This window comes from Protopterus annectens, chromosome 3.part0 (genome assembly GCF_019279795.1).
Source record: "Protopterus annectens isolate FY-2018-M chromosome 3.part0, PAN1.0, whole genome shotgun sequence".
In the NCBI taxonomy this organism is placed as follows: Eukaryota; Metazoa; Chordata; order Ceratodontiformes; family Protopteridae; genus Protopterus; species Protopterus annectens.
Window position 1 is genome coordinate 1,140,544,941 of NC_056731.1, and position 23,492 is coordinate 1,140,568,432.

A 23,492-nucleotide genomic window follows, 5' to 3' on the forward strand; every position below is an offset into this window, starting at 1 on the left:
CAGCTGAGGGTGCAGAATGTTGTTCTCCTGCTGCGACAACAGGGAATGAGTCTGAGGCAGGTGCCATGGGGCCAAGTGTGACACACTGTGCAAGAGGGGGTACAAGTGTTGGCGTGGCCAGTCTGGTACAACTAAAATCATCCTTAGCTTGTCTTGTTTGATCTTTAGTAGTACTTCGGAGAGCAGAGGCATAAGAGGAAAGGCATAAACTGATAGTTTTTTCCAGCTGAAGGACAGAGCATCCACTTTCCAAGCTAGCTTGTGGGGAATCCTTGTGCAAAATTTGTCCAATTAATGGTTTTGGGGGGAGGCAAACAGGTCTATATCTGGGCTCCCCCATTTGCTTGTCAACATGTTGAAAATCCTTGGTTCCAGCTTCCACTCGTGTGGGTCCATGAGGTTTCTACTTAGTCCATCTGCCAGTGTATTTAGTTTTCCTGGCAGGAATTGAGCTTGTAGATTCACTTGGTAGCTCAAGGCTGTGTTCCACAATGCCATGGCTAGTCTGTAGAGGGGTTAAGAATGTGTACCCCCCTGCTTGTTTATGTACCACATGACAGTGGCGTTGACCGTCTTTACCATTAGTTGTCCTGGAAGAGTGTGGTCCTTGCAGGCTGTCAGAGCACTCTGTACAGCTAACACTTCTTTTTGATTTATGAGCAGGTGCATTTGACTTGGTTTCCATTTGCCCTGAATGCACTTTCCTGCCAGGTGAAACCCCCATGCATAGTCTGATGTATCTGTTGTTAAGGTTTGGGTGGCAGGGGGTAGTGTGAATGGTAGCCCCTTGTTTTGGTGGCAGGCCTCTGCCCACCAGAGGAACTCTAGACGTAGGCAAGGTATGACAGGAATCATTGCTTCTAGATCCTGAGAATGTTGGCACCATAGGCGTTTGAGATACCATTGGTGTTTCCTCATATGAAGCCTTGCATATGGAATTAGAAGAATGCAGGAGGCCATGAACCCCAAGGCTTGCAGTATTTACCTTGCAGATAGCTGGGTTTTTGTGGCCACTTGTTTGAAGTAGGTTGTCAAATGAATCTGTTTCTCTCTGGCGTGAGGAAAGCCATCTGGAAAGTTGTATTCAAGCTTGCTCCCAAGAATATAATTTGTTGACAGGGTACCAGGTGTGATTTCTTTTTGTTTATGGTGTAGCCCAGACAAGTCAGCACCCTTTGAACAAAAGCCAGATGATTCAAAAGTATGTCCTGGCTTTCTGTTTGAATTAGACAATCGTCCAGGTATGGGTATATTTGAATATTTCTTTGCCTGCAAAATGCAATTACTGGAGCTAGGCACTTTGTGAATATCCTGGGTGCAGTAGACAGGCCAAAGGGCAGTGCAGAGAACTGATATAGCCTGCTTTGAAGCGTAGGTATCTTCTGCAGGACTCCCTGACAGGGATGTGCAGGTATGCTTCTTTTAAGTATAATGCTGCCAACCAGGCATCTTTGCCTAGCATATGAAGTAGCTGGTGAAGAGTCAGCATCTTGAATTTTGGAATCACCAGAAAAGTGTTTAGAGTAGAAAGGTCCAGGATAGGATGCCAAGAATTGTCTTTTCTGGGTACCAGGAAAAGTCTTGAATAAAAACCTTGCCCCTTTTCCTCTTCTGGTACCAACTTGTACTTGATTTTGGGCCTCTGCCCACTGTTTTGGGGGTACATCTGGCCACCCGCTTGGTGTTGGTAACGTGTCGAAGTGAAATCTGTATCCTTGGGACACTATATTTAAAACCCATTTGTCCTGGGTAATGAGTTCCCAGTTTTTTGCCTGCAGACCAATCTTTCCACCTAAAGGAGCATTCAGTTGGGAAGTGCTTGGAAGTTTTAAAAGCAAGTCATTGAGACAGTTTTCCATAGGAGGGAGTCTTACTACTCCCTGATTTGGATGCGGAAACCTTCCACTGCTTAGTCTTGTGTGTCCCCTCGGACTGAAACCTGGGGTTTCTGCTGTGTCTGGGTTTGGATTGAGAAGACCTGGAAGGGGCTGGAAAGGACCAATTCTTAGAGGGCCAATGCCTACTAAATCTTGGAGGCTGCACTTGTAAGAAATCTTTAACAGTTTGCATAGATTTAGCTTTATCTTCCATCATTTTAAGAACTTCCTCAGCTTTTTTGCCAAACAGATGGCTCTGATTTAAGCGAGCATCCAACAGTTTAGCTTTAACATGATCAGGAAAAGATTGCTCCTTAAGCCAAGTATGCCTTCTGAACACAGACCCAGTAACAGCAGCCCTGCAAGAGGCCTCTAATGAATCAAATCCACATTGCAAAGTATGTTTTCCAACCTGTTCAGTAGAATGCATTAAATCCTGTAATTCTTTATTTTCAGTACAGTCAGGAATCAACATAATTTTCAGTTTACGCAATCCAATAACATGTTGTTGATACTTTAACATATGAAACTGGCAGTTTAAGGCCCTAATGGCCAGGGTTGCAGAAGTGTAAACTTTCTTACCCCATCTATCCAGTGCCCAGGAGTCTCTATAAGAAGGGGTAGGATTTTTAGCAGTAGAAGCCTTAATGCCCTTGGGTCCCTGTGAAACAGCCTCTGGATCCACAATAGGATTTTTAAAAAGGAACTTGAGTGAATCAGGAACCCTGTAATATCTGTCAGGTTTTCTGGGAGCAGGAGGCAAAGAATCAGGGGCCAAACTAGATTCTGAAAAGGCATCATCAACAATATCTAGTACAGGAGGTATACCTATAGGCGTATGCTGAGGCAGGAGTAAGAAATCCCTAAGCCTCTTTTTTGAATCAGAAAAATCCTGGCTTTCCCAGTGGAAATGCTCCATTAGAGTATGTAAGGTTTCACCAAAAGAAAAATCCTCTGCAGGGGAAGCAGAGGGAATAGAGTCCTCTGCATCAGAATCCTCATAAGTAGATAACGGTAAATCCAGATCATCAGAAGAATCAGAAAAATCAGAATCCTGGTCAGAAGATACATAAACAGCTTCAGTCCTAGGTCTCATTGAAGGGGGTGGTTGGCTTACCCTGATTAGAGTTATAAGGTCTTCAGCCATTCTTATAATTTGTTTTTTAGGCATAGAGGCTTGAGCATGCGGCCTGGACATTGTTTTTTTAGGCATAGTTCGAAGTTTAGGCCTAAATGAAGATGGAGGCATCAGTTTAATATGCAAGTCCGTAGGCCTGAATACACCTTCAGAAGCCGGTGCCTGCACAGTGGCTCCGGACCCATCCAAGTTAGAGACATCCGCAGGTTCCACAGTTGAAGCATCTTGCGGCATACTGGACTCCGAATGGGTCTCAGTAGAGGCCTGCGAATCAGAAGTAGTAGGTATCAGGGGCTGCGAAAGCGCCTCACTGAGTACCGGTGAACTGGCGACTGGCTTAGGAGAAGCATCGTCGGCAGCTTTGGACCTAGGCAGCCTGTCTCTGTCTTTATCTTTGCATTTTTTCAGAATACCGGTAGTCGGATGGCTTGAACCATGTACCGAAATATTTAGAGGCGAAAATATACCAACGACGGATAGTGCACTGATTAAATAAGGCACAAAACCGACAGCAAGGTATGTTGTGATCAGGGCCTAGGCAAGGAATACAGTACGAATGAAAATCTTTGTGCGGTATTTGCTTTCCACAAGTAATGCAAATATTAATTTTTACTGACATTGGTAAGGAGCAAGAAAAAGTTGCCCCAACAGGGTATTTAGCTTTAGTTGAAGACTTCGGTTCTGAAACTCGAAAACGAAAATTTCAGGAGTCAGACGACTGGCACTTGCAAACTGCTTCGGGCACTGCACGGCAAGAAAGACTGATGTAATGGGGTCAGCTGCATGTTTTATACCTCTGACGTCATGGAAGAAGGGACAGCAACTGATGCAGGACCCAAGACTTTGTTAATCAGGCTGACTGAGGGCTACTGCAAGCAGATAACCCAAATGTAATGACTGCAACAGTGAAACACGAAGAACATCTGCATAAACGCCACTGAAAAAACGTATGCTGTGTACCGTCTATAAGATAGCACCAGCATCAAATCAGAAGGTCTCACTAAAGGTGATACTGGAAAACTCCATATCAGGCCAACAAAAAGAAGTATCAGTAACCTAGGCATCATTGGTGGAAAGAAAACCACAAACATTGCCACTGGTGACCTCAAGACTGAAGAGAAGGACATGATGTAATCTTTGGTTACATTCTCCCAGTTGTGGGCACAGCAGAGGGGGCAGATGATTTCCAGCCCTGTGCTCTTTTATTAATCTCTCTCATAAACTGTAGCAGGTAGCAAAGTCAAGGCAAGGGAGGAATTAGAAGGGACAGAGGTCACCTGCCTTAGAGTTTTCCGTGTGAATGTTGCATGTATGATGGTGGCCATCATCCTGCTGCCATTCTGAAATTCCAATTACCCTGTTGTAACATTTTTAGATTATATTGCTGGTAGTGGGGTAGGTGTCAAAAGTAGTTGTGGAATGTGTGCTGAGATACTGGCATGGGGTTGTTTTTAGCTACAGACTACTGTACTGAGTTTGTTTGACTGGCCTGTTCCTGGTAGTAGGCTGTGCCGACATCTAAGGCTTGGAGTTGGCTCTGAAAAAAAGAGCTTGCATATGCGGCTGGGCATTTGTAGCAACAACGACTCCTTTAGTAAAAAGTTCTGTAGCTTTATTTCTTCTCCTTTTTCTAATAGCAAAGTTGAAAATAGAAACAAATACACAGTGGAATATACTGTGTCCTTCACTTTGGCAATGAAAACAATCAAGCTTAGCAGTAGGCAAAATGACCACAAATTTGTAAAACAAGGGGATAGACATCTTGGCCTACTTAGACCCAAGGATCTCAACACTGGTGGAAGGAGAACAACATAACAATAAAAAAGAAGTAATAAAAGTGGGGAAAGTTAATAAAACTTAAGAGAGATAAGGACAAGGCTCAGTTACTCATGGATGCACATTACACAACTGGAATGGTGGGAGCAAAGCCGTGCCATTCAGTCCTAATGTTTTGTGCACATACATTTACTGGTTCACAAAGAGGACTTCATATTATCAGATCAATCTTTATCCTGCCAGTGTAAACCCCTTTTCTCTTTAGCACACTTTTAACACAACTTCTGAACAGTAAAAGCTACTGATCCATCGTACTAGTTATGCTGTTCAGTAAACATATCAGGTTTGTGAATTAAAAAACATAATAAGCTGTTTATTCTGTCCTCCGCATGTGTTGTTACAATGTTCCTGCCCACAGTAAAATGACAGTGTTGTACAAAATAACAGCACATATCCTTCTATACCAATTACCAAGTGTTAAACTTCTTACCCCATGTAGCTTCATGTATAGTCCGCAGGCATTGCACACGGGCTCCCCTTCAGCATTTCTGCGCCATAAGGTTGTAGTTGTTGTATGACAGTTAGCACAAGACAAACCAATCCGCCTGGAAGAAGGCTAGACAAAGAGAAGCAAAATTAATGACCTGAAACAATCAAAGATAACTAAACTATCTTGTAAATGCAACTTTTGAGATGCAGCAACTGGAAGCAATACTGAAAAGAAACAAATAAATATTAAGGCATGCTTTGCATGATGCAAGCACAAGCACATCAGAATATAACTAAAGCTGCTTCTCATTTGTACACTTTGACCTTTGGTACTAATTCTACTTTGCCCCTCTTCTTCCTGACTACAGTGGGTTTAATTTGTATCCATTTAACATTAATTAAAAAATGGTCATTTTATGCCAATTGAAGTAACTGTTCTGTTTGGCGACTGCAATTTCTGCAGTATGGTAATTGTTCTGCAAATCAATGATTGTAAGCATACTCAAGTCCCTCACATAGTAAATGGTTTCACGTAACAGCTTGCAATGTTAAACACACACGCCCACTTAAGTATGTCACTGCATTACAGTTATATTGATTAGAATGGATAATTTCACTGTGAGTCTGGTGGACATCATAGTATATTCACTCTGGCCAGAACTGTTAGCTAGCCAGGCAGCATGCCTGAAGCACACCTGGCCTGGTGACGGTCATACAGATGTGAGTAAAAGAAGGTACTTAAGCCTTCATTATATACAAATGTAATGTGGGTTTGCATGAGAGTAGCAGTATAAAATATCTTTCCATCAATTTTTCAATAGTCTCAGCACTGACCATTTTGTTACAAAAGCCTTTCGTACATTATGGAGATTATTATAAGCACCCATGTGTCTATATTATAAGCACCCATGTGTCTACAGCTGTTTCAAAGTCACTTGCAATACAAACAGGCACATCATTGCCTAAGCAATGAAATGAAATGACACAACATGTTGTTATTTTATTTCAGAATCAGAGTAAACAATTTTATAACTTAGTTAACCCACAATGGTGACAGTACCATTGCACTTCAACATGGATGTTTTCTACTTTTTTCAACTAACAACATTTTGGTGCATCCAAAAGCACAGCAAGCTTTGAACATAAAGACCAAGAACAATTTATTTAAAAGCATATGTAGCTCTAGTGCTTTGGCATACCATTCAAAATAAAGATTAGAACTAGGGAGATATGTACGTTTCTTAAATAACTTGTGCTCGATTCAGTGGCCACCAGTCATTCTTTATAGATTTACTTCTTTTATTTTCATAGTTATATAGTAGAATGAAAGCAAATACCCACCCAATCACAGAACTGCTATAAAACAAACATGTTTCAATGAAAGCATTCAAAATTTGTGACATACATAGCCAGTAGAGCAAACAGTACCCTAACAAACATATTAATGCGGAGAACATGCTTCAGTTAAGTGGATCATGAACAATATCCCAGAGTCTTCATCACATAAAGAACACTTATTTTTAAATTAGTAACAAGATTATAGAGATCAATATCGAGTAATACGGCTACAGTCTCTATCAATGAGAGGAGATGTCTCAGTTAAGAAAAAGTGACTATTGCCATGTATATAAAGTAAGATACACTACTTAGGCAGAAAGCTGCAGGGCTGCATGTGACATTGTGAGGATTGCCCGCCTTTATTGTTACAGCATATACCACATCTGGTGTCTAGTTATTCATGTAGTACTTTCCTGAACTTCTTGTAGTTATTAATACTTCTGAGACGTGGGAGGTGATGATTCCATTTGAAAAGCTTTATACTTCTTCTATGATGAGACCGAAGGGTGGGTGAATGCATTTAAGCATTTTGTCATCTTCTTCTCTTTTGGCTGTTCCTGTTAGGGGTCACCACAGTGGATCACCTGTTTCCATTTCTTCCCGTCTTCTGCATCTTGCTCTGTCAGACCAACCACCTGCATGTCCTCTGTCACCACATCCATAAACCTTATCTTAGGCCTTCCTCTTTTCCTCTTACCTGACAGCTCCATCCTTAGCATCCTTTTCCCAATATACCCAGCATCCCTCCTCAGCACATGTCCAAACCAATGCAATCTCGCCTCTCTGACTTTGTCTCCAAACCGTCCAACCTGGGCTGACCCTATAATATACTGATTCCTAATCCTGTCCATCCTTGTCACACCCAGTGCAAATCTTAACATCTTTAACTCTGCCACTTCCAGCTCTAATTCCTGCCTTTTTTCCAATGCCACCATCTCCAACCCATATAACATAGCTGGTCTCACTACCCTCTAGTAGACATTCCTTTTCACTCTTACTGGTACCTGTCTGTCACAAATCACTCCTGACTCTCTTCTACACCCATTCCACCCTGCCTGTACTCTCTTCTTCACCTCTCTTCCACACTCACCATTACTCTGAACTTTTGAGCCCAAGTATTTAAACTCACCCACCTTCGCCATCTCTACTCCCTGCATCCTCACCATTCCTCTATCCTCCCTCTGATTCACACACATATATTCTGTCTTAGTCCTGCTGACCTTCATTCCTCTCCTCTCTAGAGCATATCTCCAACTCTCCAGGGACTCCTTAACCTGGTCCCTACTCTCACTAAAGATCACAATGTCATCTGCAAACATCATAGTCCATGGGGCCTCCTGTCTGATCTCGTATGTCAACCTGTCCATCACCACTGCAAATAAGAAAGGGTTCAGAGCTGATCCTTGACGTAATCCCTCCACCTTAAATGCAGCTGTCACTCCCACTGCAGACCTCAACACTGTCACACTACCCTCCTACATATCCTATACCACTCTTACATACTTCTCTGTCACCCCTGACTTCCTCATATAATACCATAACTCCTCTCTAGGCACCCTATCATATGCTTTTTCCAAGTCCACAATGCAACTCCTGACCTTCTCTATATTTCTCCATCAACACTCTCAGAGCAAACATCTCATCTGTAGTGCTCTTTCCCAGCATGAAACCATACTGCTGATCACTAATCATCACCTCCCTTCTTAACCTAGCTTCCACTACTCTTTCCCATAACGTCAAGCTGTGACTGATCAGTTTTATCCCTCTGTAGTTACTACAGCTCTATACATTACCCTTATTCTTAAAAATACGTACCAAAACACTTTTTCTCCACTCCTCAGGCATCCTCTGACTTTCCAAGATTTCACTAAACAATATGGTTAAAAATTCCACTGCCATTTCTCCTAAGCACCTCCATGCTTCCACTGGTTTGTCATCTGGACCAACAGCCTTTCCATTATTCATCCTCTTCATAGCTGTCCTTACTTCCTCCTTGCTAATCTGTTTCACTTCCTGATTCACTATCCCCACATCATCCAACCTTCTCTGTCTCTCTCTCTCATTCTCTTCATTCATCAGTCCCACAAAGTACTCTTTCCATCTGCTCAACACACTCTTCTCACTTATGAGTACATTTCCCTCACTGTCCTTTATCACCCTTACCTGCTGCACATCTTTACCAGCTTAGTCCCTCTGTCTAGCCAATTGGTGCAGGTCCTTTTCTCCCTCTTTAGTGTCAACCTTTCATACAACTCTCCAAATGCCTTATCCTTAGCTTTTGCCATCTCTCTTTGCCATGCTCATCTCCTTATACTCCTGTCTACTTTCTTCATCTCTCAGACAATCCCACTTCTTCTTCACCAGCCTCTTCCTCTGTATACTTCCTCATTCCACCACCAGGTCTGCTTGTCCTCCTTCCTCTGTCTAGATGTCACACCAAGCACCTTTCTAGCTGCCTCCCTTGCCATCTCTGCAGTACTTACCCAGCTATTCGGTAACTCTTCACTGCCCCCCAGTGCCTGTTTTAACTCTTCCCTGAACGCCACCTCACAATCACCCTTTTTCAACTTCCACCATTTGATCCTTGGCACTGCTCTCACACTTATCCTCTTCTTCTTAATCACCGATGTCATCCTACAGACCACCATTCTATGCTGCCTAACTACATTTTCCCTTGTCACCACTTTATAGTCTCCAATATCCTTCAGACTGGCCCTCCTGCATAGGATATAATCCACCTGTGTGCATCTTCCTCCACTCTTGTACGTCACCCTATGCCCCCCCCTTCTTAAAATACATATTCACCACAGCCCTGTCCATCCTTTTTGCAAAATCCACTACCATCTGACCTTCTGCATTCCTCTCCTTAACACCATACTTGCCCATCACTTCCTCATCCCCTCTGCTCCCTTCACCAACATGCCCATTGAAATATGCTCCAATCACCAGTCTCTCACCCTTGGGTACAGTCACCACCACTTCATTCAACTCACTCCAAAATTTCTCTTTCTCATCCATCACACACCCAACTTGCGGAGCGTATGCACTAACAATATTCATCATTACACCATCAATTTCTAGCTTCATAAACATCACTCTATCTGACACTCTTTTCACCTCCAAAACAACTGGCCTTACTCCCCTTCCATCTGGTCTCTTGCACACACACAATATATTAACCTTCCTTCTCTCCATCATATCAGCTAGCTCTCTCCCTATACCAGTCATACTGCCAACATTCAAAGTTCCTACCCTCACTACTACACTCCTAATCTTCCTCCTCTCTTTCTGCTTTTGGGTATGCCTTCCCCCTCTTCTTTTCCTTCGGAGAACAGTAGCCCAATTTAAGCCAGCACCCTGTTGGCTAACAGTACTGGTGGCGGTCGTTGTTAATCCAGGCATTTTATCATCCTGCTGTTGTAAATGGTATGGGGAGGATTTCAGTTGGATGTTTACTCTGGAAGAAGGGGCAGAAACCACTGATTAAGAAGATGACATTAGGAATATGGTATGTCATTACTCCATAGTAATGTCATCACTCTGTAGTGATGTACGGTGGTGTTCAAGTTGAGATGAAAGACTACTAAACTTACAAATAACATTTCAGGTCACTAGGAGTCTATTCGTACTACGTAACGAGTTAAGTGAGATAATGGGTTGGGCATGTTCTACTCTGGGGATGAGAACATTTTTTGCTGTGGCATTCCTTTCATCTGAGGTTGAGATAATGGCTTTTAACTGTCCTGTGACTTAGCCATGCAGGCATTTGTGTGGCTTTTGAAAGACAGCATTTGCTCAATTTATTCAAGTAGACAAATCTGAAGAAAGGTGATCCATGATTCGGTTAAATGGCGACAGGGGCAGTTGTTGCAGTTGCTGTGTTGACAGTCTTTCCTTGTCTCTTTCACAGCTGTTTTGATGACTAGCTTGCATACATATCTATAAATCAGTAAAGACTGCTGAAGGAAAAATCTAGTTCATTTTGGTCGGTAACAATCCACCTTTCTATTGTGCTACTAAATTATTCATATATACAACTTGCTATATAACATCTTCGCACCTTTTTTCTTTTCTTTCTTCATTCTGAAAATTAGATTTACAATCACTTAGTACAACAGCACAACACAGCAATACTACCATGAGCCAGTGTTTGTTCTTTACTCATAGTTTAACAGAATGTAGCTAGGTATGCATCTCAAAAAATATTAGTGCAAACGCATTTATACAAGATGCCTATCTAACAAAACAGCAGCTAACTGTAAATAGCTTTGCACTGTTGTGCTAAATGACTATGAATCCCAACCAAAGTTATTTACGTTAAAATGTAAACATTCCACATTACAGAAGTCGTAAAAACAAGTTGGCAGTCTTTTACCTCTTTAAATTTATAACAGTCTTTGGATTTTATACTGGGCACACTCATTCGACTTACAAATTAATCAAAATTATTTTTCAAAACACTGAGAAATATAAAAGAAAGCACTGCTAAATAAAGTCTCAGAAAGTTTGAACTATATGGTCTAGATAAGCTCTGACTAGTTTAAGAAGACTTAGAGATGCCACAGTTTAAAATGTATTCAGAGTTTAATTCTGTATTATAAGTACAAAAATATTGCTGAAAATAAGGCTACAGTGACTGCTGCTGCATGGTCTGTTAACCAAAAGATGCAAGTAGAACAAAAGAGCAGTATAACATCAAAACACAAACATGTTAATCACATCACTGGCAATGTGCATGACAAATGGAAAGCCCATATATGGCTTAATCAAATTCTCTGGCTAAATCAGAGCTGGTTCACACATAAAAAGCCGCAAGATGCAACAGCATTACCTTACAACATTTGGTACTCTTCTCATTACCTAGCATATTGCAAGATGCAACAGCATTACCTTACAACATTTGGTACTCTTCTCATTACCTAGCATATTGCAAGATGCAACAGCATTACCTTACAACATTTGGTACTCTTCTCATTACCTAGCATATTGCAAGATGCAACAGCATTACCTTACAACATTTGGTACTCTTCTCATTACCTAGCATATTGCAAGATGCAACAGCATTACCTTACAACATTTGGTACTCTTCTCATTACCTAGCATATTGCAAGATGCAACAGCATTACCTTACAACATTTGGTACTCTTCTCATTACCTAGCATATTGCAAGATGCAACAGCATTACCTTACAACATTTGGTACTCTTCTCATTACCTAGCATATTGCAAGATGCAACAGCATTACCTTACAACATTTGGTACTCTTCTCATTACCTAGCATATTGCAAGATGCAACAGCATTACCTTACAACATTTGGTACTCTTCTCATTACCTAGCATATTGCAAGATGCAACAGCATTACCTTACAACATTTGGTACTCTTCTCATTACCTAGCATATTGCAAGATGCAACAGCATTACCTTACAACATTTGGTACTCTTCTCATTACCTAGCATATTGCAAGATGCAACAGCATTACCTTACAACATTTGGTACTCTTCTCATTACCTAGCATATTACAAGATGCAACAGCATTACCTTACAACATTTGGTACTCTTCTCATTACCTAGCATATTGCAAGATGCAACAGCATTACCTTACAACATTTGGTACTCTTCTCATTACCTAGCATATTGCAAGATGCAACAGCATTACCTTACAACATTTGGTACTCTTCTCATTACCTAGCATATTGCAAGATGCAACAGCATTACCTTACAACATTTGGTACTCTTCTCATTACCTAGCATATTGCAAGATGCAACAGCATTACCTTACAACATTTGGTACTCTTCTCATTACCTAGCATATTGCAAGATGCAACAGCATTACCTTACAACATTTGGTACTCTTCTCATTACCTAGCACATTGCAAGATGCAACAGCATTACCTTACAACATTTGGTACACTTCTCATTACCTAGCATATTGCAAGATGCAACAGTATTACCTTACAACATTTGGTACTCTTCTCATTACCTAGCATATTGCAAGATGCAACAGCATTACCTTACAACATTTGGTACTCTTTTCTTTACCTAGCATATTCATGCAAAATTAAAGCAGGCATACAAAGGAAATATAACCAAGATAAAAAAAAACTACCTAAACTGCAGCTGAAATTCAGGCCAAATGGATTGCCATCCGAACTACATTATGAGGCAAATAATTTGAAATCCTGAATTTCACATGGAGGTTTGTGACATGTCTGCTCCCACATTAAAGCCACAGTAAGGCATAAGAGTTGTTCCCTCTTATCAACAGATATCCAAATGTAGAGATGATAAAATCAACAAGCAAAGGACAGTAGTATTGTTGGAACTGAATTCATCCTCAGGTCTTGGGGAGTACTTTGATGAGGTGGACCCTGTTTTTACAAAAACCTAAACAAGACGACACTGATATATAGACTGCACTTTACAGTGCATATATCACAGACAGAAGCAGGTTAAAATAAATAAAAAAACACCTGAGTGCACAAGTTCCAAGATGAAAAAGTGCCCAATCCTGGTATGTGCACTGGTGCCAAGACTGGAAAAATGACAGCGTAGAATCCTCAAGACACGGAAACATTCCTATAATGGGGTTAGGCCAAGCTCAGGGGGAAGACAGCCCTCCTATTGTGGAAGGAAGTAGTAGTCCACAAAAAACAAAAAAAAAACTAAAGGCCAAAAAAAGCCATAAAGCTGACAGGGTAGACTACTGAGGATAGGAAAGAAAGCCCCCTTAGATTAGTTCCCTGTGCCTCTGTCCAGCAGAGCCACTGAAGTGATCCCTGGGGTAAACTTTCTATTTCCCATCCACTAGTCAAGGTTACTTTTGAAGAGTGTTAGCGAGGAGCTCTGCCTAATGTAGACTGGAATCTTGTTCCAAAACATGGGAAGTCTCTGGGACAGGAATCTATCCCTGCAGCACATTTTCTTCCAGCAGGGTGCACAGTGGTTACATTTTTGAAGTTCAGCATACAACAATTTTCTTACATTTACTTTTCTTACATCTGTAAAAAAAAGTACAGTTGTGTACACTTACCATAAATGTAGATGTTCAAGTGTATTCACTGTTGCAGTCATCACCTGTGGATTATCCCTGCTGTGGTAGGCCTCGGCCAGCCCAAATACCAGAATCAATGCTTTTCTGCATCAGCTGCTATCGCCTCTAGACTGACATCAGGTCATCAATGCTAAAAAGCAAGGCAGCTGACACCATTACATCAGTTTTTCTTGCCCTAACCAGTCAGAAGCCCCAAGAAATATGGCAAAATGGTCCTGGTGGTTAACAACCACCCCAAGAAGCTTATGTCTCCCTAATGAAAGAGGATATAAGGGAGAAGAAGGGAGGGAAACCAGGACTGCAACAGTGAATACACTCGAACATCTACATTTATGGTAAGTGTACACAACTGTACTATGCTCTTCATGTTTCACTGTTGCAGTCATCACCTGTGGGAGGATTTCCAAAGCTGAGGAGAGGGGTGGAAGGATTTTAGTTAGAGACTCAGGCATGGGTAAGCAAGCCCTATGGAACTGTAGAGGCAAACCCTGCCCTAGCCTTATTGAAAAGAGGAAGGTGGTAATGCTTTGTAAAGGTATGGACCGAGGTCCAGGTGGCAGCTTCCAAGATGTCCCTGGTGGGAACTCCTCTGAGGAATGCTGTGGAAGTGGAGGCTGCCCTAGTGGAATGGGTATGAATAGACCTAGGGGGAGGTTTCCCATGAAATCTATAGCAGAAATGGATACAGTGTGATATCCATTTGGAAGTAGTCTGCTTGGAAATGGGCTTCTCCTTTGATTAAACAATTCCTCAGAGGGGCTTCTAATATCAGACCTCCCAGAAGGCCACCCACGCCAGCCTGGGACCTAAATTATGTTTTGGAAAAACTAGCCTTACCACCCTTCGAACCTGCTGCTTCAGCAGAACTGAAGTATCTCTCCAGGAAGACTGCTTTTTTGCTACGTATCACCTCATCCAGAAGGGTTTCTGAACTTCAGACACTGATGGCCATTGAGCCCTTCATCATTTTCCATGCAGACAGGGTTTCCATTAGGACTAACCTCTCCTTTATGCCCAAGGTGGTATCTAATGTAACTCTCAATCAGGCCATACATCTACCTACCTACCTTCTTCTCTAACTTTCAAAACAAAGGGGAAAGAATTCTGCACTCCCTTGACATGCACAGACAGCTCAGATACTACCGGGACCGTACTAAACCCTTCAGAAAAATGGACCAACTTCTTGTCAGTTTTGCCCAAGGGGCAGAGTGGAAGCCCATTTCCAAGCAGACTATTTCCAAATGGATATCACACGTTCTGGCTAGGCTTATAAATGCCTTTGGGTAGATAGCCTAGTACCTACCTATGAACCTATAAACCTATGAACCTATGTATTTTGTTAGTATCATGCAAGAAGCCTAGACTATCCAGAGTGAGGACATTAAAAAAAGATTAAGAGAGAAATTAGGAAAGAAAAATACTTTCACAAGAAAAAAACTTTTAAAAACTTCATAAGCATAGACAGCTTGTAAACAGTTATATTTGTTACTTTTTTTCTTGTATTATTTGTTTTATTGTTCATCTATCCAATTTCTATATATATTATAAAGTTACATTTTGTTATTTAGTTGCAATCTTTAATAAAAACTTTTCGGAAAAAAGAACTCTGACTGTAGAAAATTAGAAAATAAAGACACATTTTCAGTAAAAAAAAAAAATTCATATGCAAATGTTCTTTCATTAAAACAGATCCATGAAAAACTTTATATAGACCAAGAAACCTTGGGTAATTTGGAAAAACAGGTAACTTAGGAAATGTGAAAATACAAAGAACAAAACCTAGAGATTTTTGAAAGGTGTACAAAAGAAACATGGACATGGGAAAGAGAGAAGTCTGATATGGTATAATACTTATGCAAAGGAGAAAGCCAAACTAATCAATAAATAAAAAAACAGCTCCAAAGATATTTGAAGAAAAATACAGGCAAAGGCACCCATATATGGAAAATTTCACAACATAAAAAAATGAGGTGACAAAGGGGGAATATAGAACAGAATATAAATAAATAGAAGCTGAAATTATGAATATCTGCGATATAAAGGATTTAGTGTAGTAAGTCTTAACGCAGGTTACATCACAGCATGATGAGGAGAAACAGGTGGAGAGGGAGACATCTGATATGGGAAAGAAAAAGAGATTTAATATGGGGCACCTATTTATGTAAAGAAGAAAGGGAAACTAATCAATACAAAAAAGCAGGACCAAAGAGATTTGAAGAGAAATGAAGGCAAAGGCATCCAGATAAGGAACATTTCACAATACAAAGAATAAGAAAAACAATGGCAGAAAGTAGAAAAGAGGATTAGTAATGGAGAATTTAAGGAAATAATAACTGAAGTTATGGATTCCTTGTGAAGAAAAGGACATAGCATACAGAATCCAACTCTGTCACAGTATGATGGGACAAATTTAAGTCTCCAAATGTCCAGTTGAAGTTGCACAGCAAGGGAAGGAACAGGAAAGAGTGGCCATTCTGACACATTCAATGTTGTGAAGTGATAGGCCAGTGAGGTTCCATATGAAAGAGCAACAGATGACACAGGATGCAACTAAGAGAATCTCTCACAGGAAGATGTTCTGGAAGTTTTTGCAGAATGCCCACAGGAAACATAAATCAAAAAATGTGCCCTCGGTTTAGAAGAAAATGATCTAAGGGAAGAGTTGCTTGATTTAATAGAGATGGACAGACATACTAAGATTGAAGAAAGAAAAAGATTACAGAAAGTTAATAAGACCCAAAATGTTAGCAGTCTGATAAAACCAATGAACACAGTAATCAAGACTGCTAACAGAAATTCATGTGATATAACAGAAGTAAATAGGATACATTACTGTGCAGCTAAATTAATAACAGATAAAGTCTTACCACAAAAATACAGGGCAATTTGGGAAAGGAAGGGAAGAAATCAAATATCATCATGGAAGTACTGAACAGAGAAAACTATAAAGCAATTAAGACAAGAAGTGTCACTGTTAAAAGAGTATAGAAGGAGAAATTGGTAAACAGAAATACTTAAGACAGACATGATAAAAACAACATCCAGTATTAGAACAGACCAGGATCTATCGTATTCTATTGACAAACAATAAATAGAAGTTATGTACTTACCATAACGTTCCATGTGGAGTGTTCATCTCGCCTTTGTTCTTACACATGGGGGTTCGGAGCCGATCCTCGGCTCCGTGCCGGCCTCTTGCAAGCTCTGCATCGAGAAGAAGCTCGAGACAATCTAATACCCACAATCCCCCTCTGCCTTTACCTCAGATCTAGTTTGCAAGCAAACCAATCTACATAACAGCACATTCATGCCATACATCTATACATACATAAACAGACACATATAAGTATATGTGTATACCAACTATGTACAGAGAATAAAGACAGTAGCAAAAATGCTTCTGGCCAGGCATCAAAGAACGTTCTTCCTAAGGGTGGGAGGGTGGGACTGTAAGAACAAAGGCGAGATGAACACTCCACATGGAACGCGTTATGGTAAGTACATAACTTCTATATGTGATAGTGTTCAATCTCGCCGTTGTTCTTACACATGGGTAGCAGCCCTAGCTCCTAAATCCTGAGGAACTCACGGGAGGACGTTCTTGAGCACAGTGGAACCAAAGGTTGCTCTGTCCCTAGAAACCTTATCTACTTTATAATGAGAAATAAATGTATGTGGCTTAGACCAGGTAGCAGCCGCACAAATAGCATCCAGAGGTAGGCGAGCTGCATGAGCCAAAGACGTAGATATTGATCTTGTGGAATGTCCCTTGGGTTTGTTTAGATGGGGTTGATTTGCAGAATCGTATACATAGATTATACAATCAGTTAACCACTTTGAAAGAGTTCTTTTAGTAACTGCAAGTCCTTTCCTGCTATCAGCAAAAGCCACAAAGAGTTGATCTGTTTTCCTGTGATCTTTTGTTCTATCCAAATAAAACCTTAGCTGTCTGTGAACATCCAATTTGTGCAACATATACTCCATTTTGTTGGAGTGGTTTTTGAAGAAAGTGGGTAATTCAATGGACTGATTAATGTTGTTAATAGAACACACTTTAGGGAGGAAGGATGAATTGGTACGAAGAGAAACTCTGTCAGAGTGAAAGATTAGATAAGGGTGCTTGATGGAGAGAGCCTGAAGTTCAGACACTCGTCTAGCAGAAGTAATGGCTACCAGAGAGAGAGTTTTCCAGGACAAAAATTTTAATGGGCAAGAAGAGGCAGGTTCAAAGGGGGGCAACATTAATTTAGATAGTAACAAGTTTAGACTCCAAGGTGACGTAGGAGATCTGACCGGAGGTCTAATATGAAAAACTCCTTTTAAGAAGGCTTTACAAAGTCTGTGAGCCATGATAGGAGCTCCACACTCTTCCACATGGAAATTCGAAATGGCAGCCAATTGAACTCTTAGAGTAGCAGGAGAAGCACCCTGATGAAATAAGTCTGTCAAGAACTCTAAAACCTTATTCAAAGGAGCTGTAAAGGGATCAACGTGGTGTGTATTCGCCCAGAATACAAACCGCTTCCATTTGCTAGTATATGTTTTAGTAGTGGAAGCCTTATGCGAAGCCACTAATATATTCTGGACTGCTGGTGACAAGAGATCAGACCTGGCTAAGTTGGGAATTGGAGCAGCCAAGCTGCTAGATGGAGTGACAGGAGCGCGGGATGGGGAACCCCTGACGAGTGAGTCAACAGATCCGGCTCTGGGTCCAGAATCCAGGGTCCCCGAATGCAGTGAATTTTCAGGGAGGGAAACCAAATTTGACGAGGCCAGAATGGAGCAATGAGAATTATCGTCCTGTGAAGGTTCCTGGCTTTCTGGAGAAATTTCGGTATCAGAGGAAATGGAGGAAATGCGTACAGGAGTCCCGGGGCCAATCGTAAACCAGTGCGCCCTGGGGACTTCCCTGGAGGGGTAATAGGGCAAAGTAGCTCCTGCATTTGGCGTTCATTGGAGACGCAAACAGGTCGCAGGAAGGCTGGCCCCATGTGCGAAAAATCCTTTTCGCCACTGACTGTTTCAGAGACCACTGGTGCGGTAGCAGAATTGCTCTGCTCAGCTTGTCGGCTATGACGTTGGATGACCCCGGATGTGCGTTGCTATTAGAAAGCGACCCGTGGACTCTGCCCACTGCCAAATTCTCATGGCCTCTCTGCATAGTTGATAGGACCTGGTTCCCCCTTGTTTGTTTATGTACCAGACTACCGACATGTTGTCCGCCTGAACTGCAATAGTCCCTAGAGGAAGAAGGGGAGCAAAGTGTTGCAACGCTAGAAACACTGCCCTCAACTCTAGAACATTGATGTGCAGATTGTACTCCAAATTGGTCCATTCGCCTTGGACTGTCTGTCCCTGAAAGATGCCCCCCCACCCTATCAGGGAAGCGTCCGTGGTCACCGTAACTGTGGGCGGTAGCACAAACGGCCTCCCCTGGGAAAGGTTGCACGTTTGGAGCCACCAGTTTAGGTCTGTTTTGCAAGTCTTTGTTATGAGAATCTCGTGTGTGAGAGGTAGCTGTTGAAATGACCATTGAGCAAACAATAGCCATTGTAGAACTCTCATGTGCAGCCTTCCCAGGGGAATTGCAATAAGGGAGGCTGACATGAGGCCCAACACCTTCAAAACTAGTTTTGCAGGAGATTTCCTTGACAAGAGTAGAAGACGTATGTGAGTCTGCAGTGATACTATCCTTTCTGGGGGAAGCCTCAGAATTAATTGCCGTGTGTTTAACTCTGCTCCTATGAACAAGATATTTTGTGATGGCTGAAGTAAGGATTTTCCGAAATTTACGGAGATCCCTAGGTGAACACACAGTTGAAGAACATAGTCTCTGGCCTGCAGTAGTTGACGCCGGGTGGTGGCTGAAAGGAGCCAGTCGTCCAGATACGGAAACACCTGGAATCCCTGACGTCTCAAGTGAGACGCTACCACTGCCATGCATTTGGTGAAGACCCTGGGGGCTGAGGTCAGACCAAAGGGCAGGGCTCGAAATTGAAAGTGACTGGCTCCCAGCCGAAGCAAATGATCTCTGGATGCCCTGGCCATTTTGATGTGGTAGTATGCATCCTCTAGATCTATTGAGCACATCCACTCGTCCTTCTGTAGAAATGGAAGGATCGACTGAAGCGTGACCATTGAACTTTTCTTTCTTGACGAAAGTATTGAGGTAACTCAGGTCTAGAATGGGCCTCCAGTCCCCTGTTTTCTTTGGAACTAAAAGAACCTTGAGTAAGTCCCGAATCCTTGCTGGTCCGCTGGGACTGGCTGGATGACTCTTTGTCTAACAACTTTGAAATTTCTAAAGCTGCTGGCTCTCGCAGATGGGGCGGTACATCTGGGAGTCTTTTCTTTGGAATGGGATAGGATAGAAAGGGTATGGTGTAACCTCTGGTAACTACGCTTTTTACCCAATTGTCTGTAGTTATATCTTGCCAGGCCTGAGGGTAAAAGGCTAGCGACCCCGACTGCCTCCAGAGCAGGACAGTCGGGCCTCCTCTCAGGAGTGCTGGAAAGGTTTACCAGGAGTGTATCCCTGTCACCTTGATGTTGCGGACCCCTCTGCCGCCAGGGCGGCGTCTTCCACCTCTGCCCCTCCTCTGCCTCTAGAGGGGCATCACCCTGTGTGCCCGGAAAGACCCTTGATTTTGTTTCGAAACCACATTTTCCCACCGCGTTGCCCTTTGGGGTACGGTCTGGTTGGGGTGGAAAACGGACTCCGACAGCAGACAGAGTCTTTCCCTCTTGTTCACACCGGGTAAGGGTCTCCTTTACCTTGGGGCCAAAAAGAGTGGCACCGTCAAATGGGGCGTTTGTAAAGGAAGACTTGAAGGCTTCCGCAAAGGAGCATAGGCATCCAGGATTGTCTACGCAGAGCAATCGCTGAAGCTGCTGCCCTACTCGAACCTTCGCTGCGTAGGAAATCAGCCTCATGGACGAGTTAACAATCGATGTTAGGGTATTAAGTTGCTGTCACTTTCTCTGAGACAGCTGCATCTGTAGAACCCTGGAGGGTATCTCCCAACTCTTTGACTAGATCCCTCTGCAGACGTGTAAAATGGGTCAAATAGTTCAGGGACCGCATGGAAAAAGCCGCTGAACTAAAAATGCGCTTCCCATATCTATCCATCGTCCTAGAATCTTTATTAGGCGGATGGACAGACGAAGAAGACTCCGACATCTCCTTTTTCGTGGCTGCAGCCACCACCATAGCGTCTACTGGAACTCCTTTAGTAAGGTAGGACTTATCCTGAGGTGCTGTGATGTACTTGTTCGGTTTCCTAGGAACAGGTTCCACTGTGTCAGGAGCCTCCCACGCCCTTCGAGCAATAAGTTCCATTAGTTCGTCGAAGGGTGGAGTGACCCAGGAGGAGGAAGGGCGAGCACCAAATGCCTTCAGCAGAACTGACTCATCCTCAGAAGGGGGAAGGGACTGCCAGTCACCTCTCTGTTTCAGGATCTCCAAAATGTCTGAAAAAGAGACATCTTCTGAAGGTGACTTAGGGGACCCTTCTGACTCATCTAAGTCAGTATCAGATGTTATGGATTCTTGTGGAGAATCCAAGTGTTTCCTCTTACACAGTCTCTTCCTAGGGACTTCCTCGTGGGGAGCATCCGAAGAAGCCTCGGAGGAAGAGGGGGCACCCTCCAGGGGTGGCTGAGACACTGGTGCCCGACGCTTGGATGTGGCCGTGGGTGCAGATGAAGACAAAGGCCCTTTATGGGGAGGAGAAACTGCTTCCACTGATGTGGTTGTCTGGGTAGACAACACCTTCCTCATCAGGTCGAACGCTCCCGGGTCCCGCATCGAAGAATCTCCGGCTCGAAGAAATGGGAAGAATCCCGACACGGGCACGAAGGCATCGACCCGAGGACGGAGCCGAATCGATCCGTGCGAGGCCCGAGGAGAGTCGGAACCGACACGCCGGTTCGACTCGCCCCGAACCAAGAACAGACCGTCGGCTCCGAGACTCCGGTACCGGTCCGACGGAGTCGAGGTGAGGGAACAGACCGAGAAAGGACGGTTCTGGACCCGAGGGCTCCACAATCAGCAGATCAGCCTCTTCCGGCTTCAAAGACTGAATCGGTCTCGGAGGAGGAATGGATGGAGATACAGGAAGGCCTTCAAGTTTCGACACCAGCTGGGTGGAAACCGAAATAAGTTTAGAGAGGGCCGAATGCTCCAGCAGCTTCTGCACCACACGATCCACATCGACATCCGAAAGTTTAGAGGAGGAACGGGTCGAAGGAACCGAAGACGGAGCCGACCTCAATATGGCGAAGGAGGAGCTCCATCACCGGTTCCAAGACTCGAGGCTCAGGAACCGACACCAGTTGAACACTCGGCCCGAAGTCTGTGGAACCGGTGATCTAACCTTTGAAGAAGAGCTCGGAGCCGATGACTTGGGCTCCGATGTCTTCGATTCCTTAGAGGACTTCGATGCCTGGTCAGAAGCATCCAAAGCCTCTTGGAAAGCTGGTTTCAAAGACCCTGTCCATTAGTTTCCTGCGCCTATCTGTCATGACCCTCCCACTGAAAGAGTGACAAATGGAGCAATCCTCTTGTAAGTGGAGAGGGCCAAGGCAGTAGACACAGGAACTATGGTTGTCAGTGACCGACATTTTTTGGCCACACTGACAACGCTTGAAACCAGACTTTGCCTTCTCAGACATTGTAGGTAAACAAGTCTAGAAACAAATACACAGTCAAATCCGGGAAAAAAAGTCACAATCAGGTAAATGTCACAATCAGGTAAATGTCAAATCCGGTTAGTCACAATCAGGTAAATTTGACTCAATATAGTAGTATATGGAAAGGGTGTAGGCCCCGGTACAAAAATACCGATAAAAAGGTTAACGGTACCAAAGAACTACGGAACCACAACACAATCACACAAGGTAATACTGACAATATTAAGTTAAATAAAATTCTCAATAAAATACAACAAAAAGTTATATCTTAGCTTAGAAAACCCTCGAGCTAGCTCCCAACGATGCGAATGCAGCAGCGGCAAACTAGATCTGAGGTAAAGGCAGAGGGGGATTGTGGGTATTAGATTGTCTCGAGCTTCTTCTCGATGCAGAGCTTGCAAGAGGCCAGAACCCCCATGTGTAAGAACAAACGGCGAGATTGAACACTATCACATACTGAAGATACCAGCACAGGTAGAAAAACTTAGAAGATATGCTGATAAATATAAAGGAAAAGTACAAAATAAACAATTCATTGATGACCCAAAAAATGTATATAGAGAATTGGGGAAACAAAGCAAAAGGAACAGATACACCCCCCAAAAAAGAAGACATAGAAACATTTTGGAGAAATATGTTTGAAGACCCTGTGCAACATAAAAAAGATGCTTAATGGATAGAAAAAGTAAAAGAAACAGTAAGATGTTCAAATCTACAGGATAAATTAATGGCCAGAGAAATTGCAACAAAGTTAAGAAACACTCCTAGTTGGAACCCCCCAGGTCCAGATGCAGTACCTAACTTCTGGCTAAAAGTATTAACATCTTTACATGAAGATTTAGCCCTGAGTAAGAACTACCCACATGCACGCCCCAAACAGACACCAACCTGGTTAACAACAGGAAAAATGACACTTGTCCTTAAAATGCTATCCTAAAAACTATACACCAATAAGTTGCCTTCCAATGATGTATAAACTACATACAGGAATTGAGGCTGACAGAGTTTGTAGTCATTTAGAAGAAAACTTAATCATGGAAATAGAATAAAAGGGCAACAAAAGAAACTCATATGGAACAAAGGACAATTTGTTGTTAAATGAAGTCATAATAGAGAATTGCAAAAAGGGGA

General features: G+C 42.6%; 1 protein-coding gene across 7 annotated transcripts in view; it reads right to left on the reverse strand.

The window, feature by feature from the left end:
- The window catches only part of GATA6 (GATA binding protein 6), a 330,143-nt gene that overhangs the window by 76,616 nt on the left and 230,035 nt on the right, over window positions 1-23,492 (reverse strand). For all 7 annotated transcript variants that reach the window (XM_044065373.1, XM_044065374.1, XM_044065370.1 and 4 more), the window contains exon 4: window positions 5,282-5,407. In XM_044065373.1, coding sequence (XP_043921308.1) covers window positions 5,282-5,407 — 126 coding nt within the window. The remainder of the gene's footprint in view (window positions 1-5,281; window positions 5,408-23,492) is intronic.